This window comes from Cervus canadensis, chromosome 11 (assembly GCF_019320065.1).
Source record: "Cervus canadensis isolate Bull #8, Minnesota chromosome 11, ASM1932006v1, whole genome shotgun sequence".
Lineage (NCBI taxonomy): Eukaryota > Metazoa > Chordata > Mammalia > Artiodactyla > Cervidae > Cervus > Cervus canadensis.
In genome coordinates this window covers 4,280,873-4,295,953 of record NC_057396.1, presented here as the reverse complement: position 1 = coordinate 4,295,953, position 15,081 = coordinate 4,280,873, and the positions used below count along the sequence as shown (strand labels likewise).

General features: G+C 37.3%; 1 protein-coding gene across 1 annotated transcript; it reads right to left on the bottom strand.

The window, feature by feature from the left end:
• Positions 1-1,438: 1,438 nt before the first annotated feature.
• Positions 1,439-13,200, bottom strand: MMP13 (matrix metallopeptidase 13). The gene is made up of 10 exons (XM_043482137.1): positions 13,040-13,200; positions 12,709-12,950; positions 11,626-11,774; positions 11,327-11,452; positions 9,354-9,515; positions 7,797-7,914; positions 6,671-6,804; positions 5,577-5,736; positions 3,689-3,792; positions 1,439-2,776 (listed from the first exon to the last, which is right to left on the bottom strand). Exons 1-10 carry the CDS (start codon positions 13,157-13,159, stop codon positions 2,676-2,678), a joined length of 1,416 nt encoding a protein of 471 aa, XP_043338072.1. The 5' UTR covers positions 13,160-13,200; the 3' UTR covers positions 1,439-2,675.
• Positions 13,201-15,081: the final 1,881 nt, after the last annotated feature.

Sequence of the window (15,081 nt, the reverse complement as noted above, 5' to 3'; positions counted from 1 at the left end):
TTCACTGCTGGGTTGTGCTCGGTTTTTATGACAGCTCAGGGGTCTCTCTCTTCCCTTGCGATGCCCTTCCCCAACGACCCTCTTGTGCCCCTCCCCTCACATACTCAGCAGGTAAAATTCCCCATATTGGAGGACCTCGGAGCAGCAGGCTGCCTTTCCTTGTAGCATTTATCGTAGTTTTAAGTTATACTTATTTGACTGATGTCTGTCTCCCCAGCTACAATGTGAGCTCCAAGAAAGCAATGCGGTTTTCCTGTTCACTGTACTCCCAGCATCGACCTAAGTTCCTGACACAGGACAGGAATTAATATTTACTACATTTGCTTCCATGGTGGCTCAAAGGTTAAAGCGTCTGCCTGCAATGCGGGAGACCCGGGTTCAATCCCTGGGTCAGGAAGATCCCCTGGAGAAGGAAATGGCAACCCACTCCAGTATTCTTGCCTGGAGAATCCCATGGACAGAAGAGCCTGGCAGGCTACAGTCCACGGGGTCGCAAAGAGTCTGACATGACTGAGCGACTTCACTTTCACATTTTATTTATTTATTGGATGGATGATGTTCTACTCCAGTAGCAAAACTTAGAAATAAGGAATCCCCTTAAATTGTCCAGGAAAATGAGAAGGGCATAAAGTGTCCCTGGGGCGCGCTGGGAGGGAGGAAAGGACAGTCTTCTCTGCACTCACAGTGGGTGACCACTGCTCCCTTGAAAAGGCACTTAATCTACTCAATTCTAATTGCATTGTTTCCATAGTAGGATAGAAACTCTTCAGAGATCGAGACCAAGTTTTTCTGATTTATCTCAGCATCTTAGGTGCCCGACATTGGACAGGTGCTTATTAAATGTTTGGTAAAGAACACTGCTCAAGAAAACAGAGAAGACCAGTGTTTAAGCTCAGTGCACTGAGCTTCCTGGATTCTGTCCGTCCTCCTTACTAGAGTTCCCTGTTTCCCCACGTTTCCCCAGAGCGGCTAAGCCTCTCACTTCAGACAGCAGGAAAGTAAAGCCCAAACAGCTCAAAGGAGCCGCCTGAAGTGATGCCCAGAGGCAGCATCAGGACCCGGCCTTCCTTACTTAGACCTATTGCTCTCTCCTCCTCATGACCAAGGAGAGCTCTCGGCAAAGAGACTGAGGGACCCGTGGGCTCAGTCTAGGGCAGCTGGCTCAGAAGAGGGGCTCATCAGCGCCAGGCCGGCCAAACTCGACCAGAAATTGAGCTAGCAAAATCTGGTACAAGTAACACTAAATTTGAATTTAGGGTTTTTATACAAACCAAAGAAACAAACAAACAAACCAAAGAAACCAATAATGAGCTACATTCACCAAGAAACATATGTTTAGAAAAAGGAATAATTTAAATAGACATTCTTTGAAAAAAAATTATAAGAAATCATATATATAAAATTATACCAAAAGACAAAAACATACCATATACCAATGTCTGTTGAAAATATCTTTTTATTATAAACAACATGAACACTTCCTAATACATGCTGCATATACAGAACACTTTCTTTTCTTTGCCTGAATTTTTATGAACATGATCTCTCAATACAATGGTTCTTCCTGTCAAGGTCACTTATATATTCAACAAGTACCAAGTGAAAGGCACTGTCAAAAGTTATGAAGGATTAAAGGAGGAAAAAAGGAGAAAAAAGGAATAATTGTATTCTTCAAGAGGACCAAGTTTTATTTTAGATAATTTTACATAATTTTGATTTTTAACATACACATTTCCAATTTATAAGATGCATTTTAGAGTATTTCTTTCAAAAACAGCTTATATATCCAAGGTAAACTGGACAATTAAAACAATTTTAGATAAATATTTAGTTTTAAATAATCAAGTGATTTATGAAAAAGTGATCCTACGGCCTTAGATCATTTTCTTAACAATTGTAGTTTACTTTGATGTTTTTGAAAGACCGGAAATATTTTAATACCTGAAATATTTAATACTTTGTCTTCTACAAATATGAAAAGGAATAACTGTCTTCTTTGAGAGTAGTCTTTGAGTCACTGTCAAAAGTGAAAATTAAGCAGAATCCGAAGGCCACATCTTCTGTCCTCACCATTGGTCTCTGTCTCCTATCATTAGTGACTGTGATGTTTCCTTACTGTCTGTATAAACAGGGGCATGTAGATCCAAATATTTTTAGTGCAAAATCCAAATACTTCTTTGGAAAGTTGTCTAAAATGTATTTACTGCAGATATTTCCCTTTGGTTTATTTTTGTGTACGGATGTCATATGCTACCCCCAAATTTGATTTTCATACTATTTTATAACATTTAGTAAAGATAAATCATTAATTAGATAAATGTATTTGCTTTTAAGTCTTTGCAAAGTTTTTTTATAAATAATATGTTAAGTAACTCTCTTTGACACACCATATATCTCATTTTTGATGGGAATGTTGTCAACTACTACTTCTACATAGCACACAAAAATTAGGTGATTCATCAAGATAATGAATTTCATGATTTTAAAATACAATGTGGTTCCAGCCACGCATAATTACAGATACTAAATTGTCAAAGATAACTTACTGAGGCTCGTTCACAGAACTAAGCTTTCCCCTGCTATCTATCCTTCTCCCATAACTCACCCCCCAAATGTCTGGAAGTATTATCTCAAATGCTTTCCAGGATTTAAATAACAATATTTTAAAACCACTTTTAACACCACAATAAGGAATTTGTTGGCATGACTCGAACAATACGGTTACTCCAGATGCTGTATTCAAACTGTATGGGTCCATTGAAAAAATAAATATAACCTATAAGAAAAAGACCGAAGAGATTTCAGAGGTTGAACATAAAGTTTTACTCTAGCTAACATTAAAAGCTCAATCTGTTCGATTCACTTTTTTAAACATTTCAATGCCTACATTATAGACAGCACTAACGCTTTAATGTATTGCTTCTAATTTAAAGAGGGGGAAATGTATAAAGGTTTCTAGCGCTCCTAAAATGTCACCTCAAATTAATTGCTGTCATGGCATGGGTTCCAGTTTTGAGGTTTGAAATTTTTTTGGCCATGCCAAGCAGTGAAAGCACAGTCCAGGCCTCCAGGGAATGCCCTCAAATGCTTGAGTTATTGATATTGGTTATTTGTTGCAAGTTAGAGATAATATCCTTTTCCATAATTAAAGCAAGAAACATTTTATATTTGTGATGTTATTTGTCTTCACATATAAAATACTCCCCATTCATCCCTGATTTTAATTATGGCAATACTTTTTGCATCTTGTGTGCTATGCTTAGTCGCTCAGTAGTGTCCGACTCTTTGCAACACCATGGACTGTAGCCAGCCAGGCACTTTGGTCCATTGGGATTCTCCAGGCACAAATACTGGAGTGGGTTGCCATGCCCTCCTCCAGGGGATCTTCCCAACCCAGGGATTGAACCCAGGTCTCCCACATTGCAGGCGGATCCTTTACCATCTGAGCCACCAGGGAAGCCCTCAATATCTTTAAATTTAAAGTCGTGTTTAAGATTTGGCATCTTTTATTCACAGAACTAGCAGTCATTAAGTTAAGCTCTCGTTTATTGTAAGCATACTAATTTTTGCCTGCTGACTAAGTAGTCACAGTAAGTAATCCCTTAATTATGCAAGGTTTTTATTAGTGAATCTAAGTTCTAACTGAAGGACTACAGAAGCTCTCCATTAAGATCAGTGAAATAGTTACCATTTTTCTGGTAGACAGCATCTACTTTATCACCAATTCCTGGGAAGACCTCTTCAATGAGTCTGGGGTAGTCTTTATCCATCACATGGTTAGTGTCATCATAGCTATATAATAAGAAAAAGAAGCTCTTAAGTGGGTTTTGGGTAAATTACTTTAGAAATAATACAGTGGATATAATGGCAACTTTCAAAATTGACAAAGTTTCCAATTTTTAAGTCCATTTGAAACATCTGGTAGTTTCTTAAAATTAAGAATTATAATACTGACTATATAGTAGATACCTGGTGAGTATTTTGACTTGACTAAAGACCATATTTATAAAGATGGTTATAAACTCTTTCCATTTTATATGTACATCTGTTATAAAAGTATGTTATTAGGAAAGAATTTTTAGAGTCAAATAAATATGTTTCTGGATTGAACAATTGTCTCTCACTATGTGTAAGACAACTTGCTAAGGGCAGTCATGGATACAAAACTATTTAAGGCTCAGTTTCCGCACAAGAAAGTTACAGAGGGAAATAGTAGTAATAAAGCGAGAGTGGGAAGCATAGATTTCTCCTCCCATAACTATATATTCCACACTCCTCTTCCCCAGCACAAAGTCACACTCTAGCCAACCAAACACATTCTGAAATCAACCTAGGAGAAAGACCTTTCATGATGCACTCTTCCTGCTGTTACTGATGAGAGTTTTTTATATTCTTGAGGTACGTTCCAATAGGTAAAAGCTGAGAATCATTGGCCCATCAAGAAGGCTAAGATATACACAGATGACATTGTAACACTAGGCAATGGGGGCTAAACATCATGATAGAATACACATGAGATGTCATGGGAAATACATGAGAAGGGAGATAGCCTTTGAATGAGGTGATCAAGAAGGGCTGTACATAAAATGGTATTTCAAATTAACTTTAAACAACAGATAGAATGTCAAGAGGATAAATGTAGGGAAAGGCCTCTGGCAAAGAAAATTGTGTAAGGGAAGGTTATGCAGAGATAAAAGCACAAAGCATTTGAGATATGGTAAGCAGTTCATCTTGACCAAACCACAGACCTCATATAGGATAAAGGGACAGAAACACTAGACCAGGTAGAACCTAGATAGTAATATTTAATAGTCATATTTAAAGTTGTGAGTGTCATTATCAGAAATAAGAAGACAAAAGGTAAAGACGATATATACAAGAGTGTGTGTGTGTACACATGCATGCATGGGTGTACATGTGTGTGTGTAGAGAGGAAGTAAAGCTACCATTTAAAAAATTCCAAGTTTTGGATACCTATGAGATAATCATCCCTGAATTGACTTGGGCTCACAAACATGGCCAATGTCAATGCCGCCTTAAGCTCTACGCATGTTTCAGATAGTCCAGTTCTACTTGGTTTTCACGAGGGTCTGGCTTTGCAAAGTATAGACCTAGCAGCTTCCTGGCCAGCCTCTGCACTGGACCAACAGACTAGAAACTGCGGCCCTCTCTCGCTCAGTCTTATCCTGTACATATTCTTGTGTTCCCTCTGGCCCCAGAAGATGGACTTGCATGGAAATTAGCAGAGGATGACAAGAAAGAGAGTCCAGGAGAAAGATGAAACGAATGCGTCAAAATAAGAGAGAGAGTTTTGCCATGGCTTAAGTACAACAAATGACTAAGAAAGAAAAGCGTGGCCCAGAAGGGTTGAGAATTACACGTGTATTTTTCAAGAAGGCTTGAGACTTTCAAATGCCTGTCTTAGGGGCTACCTGCAGGAGCTGACATGGAACATAAATGAATGACTGGTTTGACATTTAAAGTAATGCATGAGATGATAATTTTAAGCAACTGGAGATGCTCGAGGCTCACTTCGCCCTCTGACACACTATGGGGAGTAAACATGGTTCCCATACCTCCAGACTTGGTTTTCTGAGAAGAAGAGCGTCTTCCCTGAATCCTCAAAGTGAAGGGCTGCACTGATTTTTTTAACGTCTTTTGGAAATCCCAGTTCAGATATTTTTTTGGGATAATCTTCCAGAATATCATAACCACTAAGTGCCCAAAATTTTCTGCCTAGAATAAGTGAAAGAATCATTTTATTATTCAAGGGAATCTATTAAAACTCACATATGTAGACCTTTACTTTAGCAAAGAGAAAATCACTTTACACATTTATAAATAAATTAGTCAATGTTTGTGGTCACCATGTTTAAGAAACACAAAAGTATGAGCGTTCTTCAAAATTAAGATCCTAATTTCCTAAATGTAAGCATAGCAAATGGAATATTAGTTTGACTATTAACTCTGAATATTAAGTTTGGAGCTGGGTTAAAAATTCATTAAGGTTTCTATAGAAAGAAGCCGCACAGTAGGAACAGAAAATTAGATTGAAAACTCAAGTTTTATACTGGTACAAAAGTTATCTTCTTCTCTAAAAAGTAACTTCATTATAATATTAATTATAATAGTCACACAATAGAAACAGCAGTAGTAGGATCTATGTAGTTAATACAAATTATGATCATGAAGCTGGAATAGCAATTTGGGAACCTATGTCAAGGGAACAAGTAAAATATTAAAATGCATACATACTATGAATGGAAATGTTTAATATATGTTTTACATATAATTAGGGACTAGATAATAAAGTGAGAAAATAAATTGACCTCTCAGAAGGAGGAATTATGGATAATTTTTTTTGAATTGTTAAAAATGTACATTGTTATAACATTTTCTCAACAAATAATTTTTAAGAGGAAATAAGAGAAACAAAGAATGGATTTGAGTAATAATGCAGACTTTTACTTATCAGATTGAGGACACTTGGTTTCAGTTGGATACTTGGTTTCAGAAAGGTTTCAGGTGCTTTCTGCTTCCATTTTGTTATACTTGATTCTTAATTTAGATATATATTTTTGACAGTGATCATTTTATTAAATCTCGGGTAGCTAAAGTTCATCGCTGACTGCTCCAGGCATATGCGAAGTTTCACTGGTAGAAATCTTACCTCTAAAGATGAAGATAAGGTCACGGGAAGGGTGCTCGTAGGCGGCATCAATACGGTTGGGAAGTTCTGGCCAAAACGATTTTGTTAAAAACAGCTCTGCTTCAACCTGCTGAGGATGCAGCCGCCAGAAGAATCTGACACGAAAGTAAAACACAGAGTTTGCATCATTTCTTTGAGTGCAGTATTTCTATCCTGCTAGCCACTTGTCTCCACATCAACACGGGTAAGCCAGACGTAACCGTTCCCTACCACCTGTGAAGGGGCAAGATTTCCACTTCCGTTTAAACGCCAGTTAAACAAGCTGTTTCTGTCTTAACTCCAGCCTAAATACTGAAGTCCAAAAGTCTCCCAGAGCCTTTGTGAAGGCTTCAGGTCCTTTGTGTCCTGGGATCATTCTTTGTCAGTTTCGCATATCTTGCAAGTGGCAAGCAAATATGCCAGGCACTGTGTCGGGCTCTGCAAGGAAAACGTGACTGACACAAATTATGCTCCGAAGATCTCATGGCCTGGGGAATCTGATACAAGAGAAAATACTGGAGCAAAATGAAATTGGAGCTCTAATAGAAGAGGAAGGAATGCTATTGGATCACAGATGAGAGAATAATACAGATAATTAACAGATAATTAAACAATGGATTAATCAGTAAATGAACAAATAAGGATATCAAAACAGTATCAAAATTAAAAATTAGTATCTCATTTTTCATCACCTGTAGATTTAGGCTGTAACATGCTCATATGTTACCAGAACCAAAGCTTTTCCATACCAAAAGGAATTGATGTGAAATTATGAATAACAGCTTACTAATATAGTAATTGATTTCAATTATTATTTTGTTAAATAAATAAATTGTATTCCTATATTTATTTGGTTATTTTTATAAGAAAAACTACAACCAAAGATGTAAAAGAAAGCTATACAATGCCAAGATTATCCATTGAAAGGTAAAATGTTTATCCATCAGTTATTTTATTTCATCTTATATATGTAAATAAACTGTCCAAAGGTCTGTTATTTTTACTAACTTCACCTCCTTTGGAATTCTGACCAGATGTTTTAGTAATCTCAGACATGACTTTAGAAATATTTGTTACATGCAGGTTTCATAAAATAATACCAAAGTACCTGTCTTTGAAGATCAGTGTTTCTCCACGGAGACTGGTAATGGCATCAAGGGATAAGGAAGGGTCACATTTGTCCGGTGTTTTCGGATGTTTAGAGTTGGGGTCTTCATCTCCTGGACCTGCAGTGATGAAATGAGTCAAGGAAGTGACTGAGGATGACCTGCTCCTACCAATGGAGAGCAGGAAGGGCTTCATCCAGGGAGGGCAGTGGGTCCTGCCACCTCCTACATAATGCGCCAAAGAACCTGTAATCCCACCTCCTTCCTCCAGGGCTACCACCGTCTTGCCTATGGGACTTCCCCTTATGTTTTCAACTTTAAAGACCCTTGAGAATCATCTCAGCTCCAAATTCAGCCTTCTTGAGGTTGATGACAGAAATGGGCTAGGGGAGCAAGAGACTTTAGGGAAAACTTCCCCATACTTTGCACAACCTATTCAGACTTCTCCTGAGAAACACATTGCTCTCACAGCCATTTCTGGAAGCACGTCATCTCTGTGGGAGCCCTCCTTTGGGCTCTTTCTCGAGCCTACTTGACCAGCCAGCATCAGCTCACCTTGCTTTAGAGTTTATCACTGTGCGTCTGCATCTCAGTGAAAGGCCAGGCCCCAGCCACTCTGGTATGTATGACTTGCAGCTTGCTGGTAACTTTCCAGCCAGCTCACATGAGTGCAAAAGGGTTGCAGGACATAAAATAATGCTAAACTTCTTTTTCACTACCTATATCCTATTAGTTCTGTCATTAAGTCCCTTAGCCAAGATACAGTAGAAATAGTCAAAACTGCAGAATTCTCGCCTCTGCCCTCACGAGCTACTGTGGTAGATTTCAATCCAGAAGGGAAAATAGCTTGGGGCTGGCCTGACCCAGTTTTCTGAGCTCTGTCTTCTAGAAGTGTTTACACTGATGACTGTGTACTATGGCTGTACTTCTATTTATGGTAGGTATGTTTGCTTGTTGGGGTTCAGGTTTAATTATTTTGTAAATATTATTGAAAATTTGGAAGGAAAATAAAGGAAGAAATTCTTACAGATGTTCACTGTAGATATTGGTTAAAAACTACCACGGGCCATTTGAATGGTTTCTACTGTGGTAAATAAACAGGAGAAGTTGAAAGAATATCCACAATTTATAAAAGCTGGTTGAAATCTCACTTTCTCCTTGTGAAAGCTACCCCAAAATCTGTGTTCCTATCTAGCTGTGTTTCACCCAGCTGTGTTACTATAGATATACCATTTAAACTCTATAGCCTTAGTTTCTTCATTCATCAAATGAAGAATAAAATATTGCCATTTCTTATGTCAGAGGTATTGTCAGGATATCAAATGTACCTTGCAATGTATAAAATACAAATACAAGGAGATACATTCTACAAAAACTTTGGGGAATGGAATATTTTCTACTTGAGCAGGTAGATTGATATCTAAAGAAAAAATGAGCATGCTTCTCCATGTGTTACTAACAAAACCAGGACAGTAATATTGTTCATGGTAAATTCATTAATAATTTAGAAAATAAATGTGTTATGTCTTCTGCTGTCAAGCTGATTTATCAGTAGTTACCATAGAGAGACTGAATCCCTTGGACATCATCATCAGGAAGCATAAAGTGGCTTTTGCCAGTGTAGGTGTAGATGGGAAACATGAGTGCTCCTGGGTCCTTGGAGTGGTCCAGACCTAAGGAATGGCCAAACTCATGGGCAGCAACAAGAAACAAGTTGTAGCCTGTAAGGAAACAAAGGAACTGAGAAAAAAAGTCCTCCAGTGACCGAGGCACAGAATAAATGCTCTTTTCTTCCTCTAGTTATTATGTCATCATTTCTCCTTGCCTATTTGACTCAGTTTTTAAAGTTAGTATTCAGTTGCTTAAAGGAAGATTTAAAACGTTGATTTAATCATTGTAAATAGTTTGGTAACCCTTTGATTACAGCTGCCTACACCGATCATCAACAGACTGATTAGCGATCAATAAGGTTTTATTGTGAAGACACTAGTAATCCTGATTTGCCCCTTGCTTTCTCATGTCAGTGAGGAAAGTAAGAGAGTGATGACCTTAAATGGACACGCATGGGGGAAAAATAGGGTGATACATATCTAGGGTGCTGCCTAGAAAATCATCTAAATAGGAGCCAGCAATCAAAGGTATGATGACCAAGCATAGAGAATGCACTAAATACAGTCTCCAAGAATCTACCTGGGAACAAATTCCTACCAAATGCTCCTTTCCAGTATCTCTCTATACTCTAGAATTTAAAGACGCAGAAACTCTAGACACGATTGGCCAACCTTCCTCTACTGGCGAAGACTACTGTGTCTCTGTGCTTACATTATTTCCTCCAGTCATTCTTCCCACAAATTTTTGATGCTTCTGGTATTTTAAATTGGAAAAAAATAAACTGCTGAGAGAGAAAAACACATGAAAGCTGGAGCCAGTGGTTTCAGTTTGACCTTAAATACCCTTTGTTATCATAGCCTGTACATGAAGAAAATATGTGACCAACTTAGCGAATTGTGCAGACTGCAGGATGGTTATTCATTTCAATTAAACATTTCAAACCCAGAATTTACATAGGAACCAAAAACTGAGGCTTACTGTGGCTATGTCTTAACAATACTAGGTGCTGCTCCTTTTTCCTAAAACCATCCTTATCTGTGAAATATTCAGACTTGAAATATGCAAACTCTTACCTTTCCCTCCAAAGACAGATTGGCAGCATAGGCATTGAGACATTGATTACTCAAGGCCCAGGTTTACTTTTTGGAAAAATAATTCCTATTTTTAAATGAATAATAAAGACCAGATGTTTTTGAGGACTACCCTCTAATTATCACAATTAAGAGTCCACATAGCTCCAAAATTAAGTCTTAGTCGAAATAATTTGGCTTTTATGCCTAAATTAGCATTCTCAATTCTTTTGAGCCTTGAAGATTCAACTACTGACTGAACTCTCTCAACAGTTTCATTTTGCTTTTGCAAATACATTTTAATCTGGTTTGTCTCAGACTTTCTGAAGTAAGAAACTATATTGATTTGCTAGAGTGGTATTTGTAAAAATCAGTGGAATAGACAAGTCTAAAGAAGTAATCATATAACAGAGAATAGAAATATGACTGGATTTGTGCCATTAATATTTCTACAAAGGAAAAAAACTATTTCAACTCATATCCAACTTATTTATGATCTACATATTTAGCCCTAATAGTTTTTAGATTTATATTTGTAATAAACCATACTTCTTCATAAGTCAGAAGTAGTCCACAGTAATAAAACCTTGGTTAACAGAAAGTATTTTGATCCTATTTCAGAGTTAGCTAGTCTCCCTCAAGCCACTAGACTAAGTAGATTTTGCTCATTTTTAATGTTTCATATTGTCTTGTAGAAATGCCATTTGTAGAAACTAAGTAGAAGATTATTATACTAATTAAACTTTTTTGGAAAATATAATCAAATACCAAATATAATTTACAGTATGCTTCTTAACTTCTTTTCAATGGGATCTGATAATCATGAATTATAGCTTTATAAGAAATGTTACCTTTGGAACTACTTGTCCAGGTTTCATCATCATCAAAATGAGCATCTCCTCCATAATTTGGTCCAGGAGGGAAAGCATGAGCCAGCAGACCAGAGGGTCCGTCAAATGGGTAGAAGTCACCATGCTCTATACACAAAAGCAAGAGTTACAAATCTAATTATACCAGTAGTGCCTAGCCCAGGTGCTTGGTGAATTTTTGTTGGATTCTGTAAGAACTAATGAATAACTGAAAGAAGGAATAAAATAATGGAGCCAATAGTAGAATATAAAAATGTTCAAAAATTATTCTGCATCATTACCTTTCGTTCCAAAAGAGATCATGATATCAGCAGTGCCATTGTGAATTCTGGTAAAATTCAGAGGTGTCACATCAGACCACACCTTGAAGGCTTTTCTGAAGGCCTTTTCCACTTCAGAATGAGTCAGATCAGGTGTATAATTCACAATTCTATTTAACAGAAAAAGCTTGAATCAAATTTTTGAAAAGTGAAAGCTCTTTTAGAATATATTTTCTTGGAGTACCGCTTTTCAACTCAACATGCAATGGCTTCTCTAAAAGTTCTATTAGAGGTCCATTGTTTCAAATAACTTATTAATTATGATGTCATATAAAGACATACATATAAAGACATATAACGTCATGAAGAACTTGATTAGATACTTGAGTATCTCCAAATATTTGACATCTTAAATTTAAAGTATTTAGATGTTTACTAAAACTTATATGGCTGCCATGCTAAAAGTTTTGTATCACTATGGTCTAAACAAATGAAATAGTTCTGTAAAGTTCATGAGAGAATGAAACTCTCCATTTTTAGCACTCTTATAATAAATATGACTGTTACATTTTCAAATTTTCTTGAAACTACTCTTCTATTTTGATTTTATACCTGAAAGAAACATATTTAATTTTGCAATAAAAATAATGCTGGCTGAATGCAACAATAATATGTAATAGCTATTATAAGATATTCTCATCAACAGTATTAAAGTTACTCCTGTCTCTCTGTGTATGCTCTGTGCTTAATCGCTAAGTCGGGGCTGACTCTGCAACCTCAAGACCATAGCCTTCCAGGCACCTCTGTCCATGGGATTCTCCAGGCAGGAATACTAGAGTGGGTTGCCATGCCCTCCTCCAGAGGATCTTCCAACCCAGGGATCTAACCCAGGTCCTCTGCATTGCAGGTGGACCCTTTACCATCTGAGCCACCAAGGAAGCCCAAAGTCACTTCTAGACCTACTTAACTTCCAGTTTAAAATCGAAGGCCTACTTGAAACAATGGGACAACACATGTTCTGTCGTCTGTAGCTTGCGCTGAAAATTAGACATTTGATACTACAAAAAGCAGCAAATATTAAAGAAAGAATAGTCTATGACTTACCTGTAGGTTAAGTTCATTTTGGACCACTTGAGAGTTCGAGGAAAAACATTGTATTCACCCACATCAGGGACCCCACATCTTGGTTTTTTCATGATATCTAAGGTGTTATCATCAAGTCTGCCAGTCACCTCTAAGCCGAAAAATGACTGCATTTCTCTAAGCCTGTCAATCACAGAGCTTGCTGCACTTTTCTTCAGGATTCCAGCAGGATTCTGAGGATAGTAGTACGATTTCAGGTAGTTCTAAAAAAAAGAGAGCAAAACAACCCTCTTTTAAAGAGAAGGGCATTTGTGAGACATATCACATCACTGGAATTGTTAAAATACTCTACCTCTGCAAACTGGAAGTCTTCCTCAGACAAGTCTTCAGAATCTCCATCACCGGGAAGGGGCAGGGACCAACAAGCCGTCCAGCTGAAGAAGAGGAAGCCAGCCAGGACCCTTGGGTGCATCTTGGATGATCGTGCCTGGAGGCAGCTGCCTTTTCCCAGACAAGTACCTTTACTTTTATAGGCTTATGGTGATGAGTCATCAATTATGGACAAGTTTCAACTTCCTAGTCAGTTAAAGGTAAACATGCTTACATGGCGACTTTTTTTTTTTTTCCTCCCAAGAAGTGTGGTTTGTGGTAGAATTTGAGGGAAACATAATATGAGGGCTTCTCTCCTTTCAGTAGGGTCTCAAAAACCATCTTGCAAAATAACGGCCTCAGCATATTTATGGCTATTGTGGGAAGAAACAGGGAGTAAAATTTTCACTTCACTTGGCAAAAAATTGTTCCCCTTTTCAGGAGAGTGACTGCTTTTGCTTTTTCTGATAAGACTATCAAGACAGTATACTTCTTTCCATAAAGAGAAACCTAGTCTTGTTTCTAGAATGTTTATAACCTGGTCAGTTTTAAACTTCATTTTTTTCCAGAGCACCTAAGAGGTAAATATTACGTATACCCGAAGGCCACAGAATTGGACCAGAACCAGGCTTAGAGACTCATCACGGGATTGAGTGCTGTGGTTGGAATTTAAAAGCACTGGTGTGACCTCTCAACCAACAAGGAGCCTTGCACAAATTCCCTACAGGTCCAGGCACAAATAGAAGGACGTGTTAGAATACAGTATATTGGAATACAATATAATGGCTAGCATACTGAGGGATTACTGCAGGCTAGACTTAAAAGGTGTTATCTCTTAACAGCCTTATGAAGTAGGTACTGTTGGAAGGTACTTGTTTTCACTTTACAAACAAATAATCTGAGACACGGAGAAGTCAAATACACATTTAAGGTGATATGGTTAATAAAACGCTACTACTTGGCATTTGAATCCCGGCCATTCGGTTGAAGACGTCATGTTTTTAACTGCCATGGAATATGACCTCTACTCTCTCCATTCTCAGATATTTTCTCAGATATTTTCCCAGAGCTGCTTGGTTCCCAAAGCTCTGGGAGGGCTCATGAAAGCTAGGACTCCAAAGTGTCTTGATTTTCAAGTTTAAAACAATAGAAGTACCTTTGGTCCAATGACTCCAGAAAACAGTCCTGGAGGGGCCTCTAGTCTATTATTCCTTTTAGAACTTCACACATTTAATACTATGAAATCAGAATGCCGTCTTTGATTCCTTGTAGATGTAAATGGATAGAGCAATATGGGCCATGATTTTCGGATTGATCAAATTGTTGAAAGCGCAAGTTAGTTTAAGTGACCAAGAGTCAGAGAGAAGCTTAAGTCAGAAACACACTAAGACAAACAGAAGGAGCATGAATACAGATTAGGGTGAGAAGGGAAGGGATATCCTTAAAATAAAGTGCTATAATCTATATTAGCCAGCACCTCAGAGAAAACCAGAAAAACCTATCAAATGTAGCCAACTACTTGAGGGAAGTTTATTATGCTTTTATCCAAAATAGAGCCAAATAGATCCCTACAGTAGATTATTTCTTATGAGCTCAAGATTTTTTTTTTTTTTTAATGAGCTCAAGATTTGAATTAGGCTCAATCAGCAATGCAAAATAATAATTCATTCTAAGCCTCTTCCATGTACATTTTATTTTGAGAGTAAGTGAAAATCATCCAAAAATTTGATTCATCTACTAAGTTTACAGGAAATCAATTCAGTAGAAAGCATTTGTTTTTACCAATACATTTTTATAAAATCACATTAGATAATAAAAAATAAGTCCTTGAACAAGAAGTTTAAAAACAAGTGATATTTAATGTTTGAAAGTGGGTGAAAAGAGTAAAGTAGGCTAACTGTATTTATAGATCTTCATTTATATCTAGAAATGGCACCATCTTAAACTAGAATTTTTGAGTTATTAAATCAGTGAACACTGGGCATCAACAATGCAGGATACATCACTAGTCACTATGAAGATGAA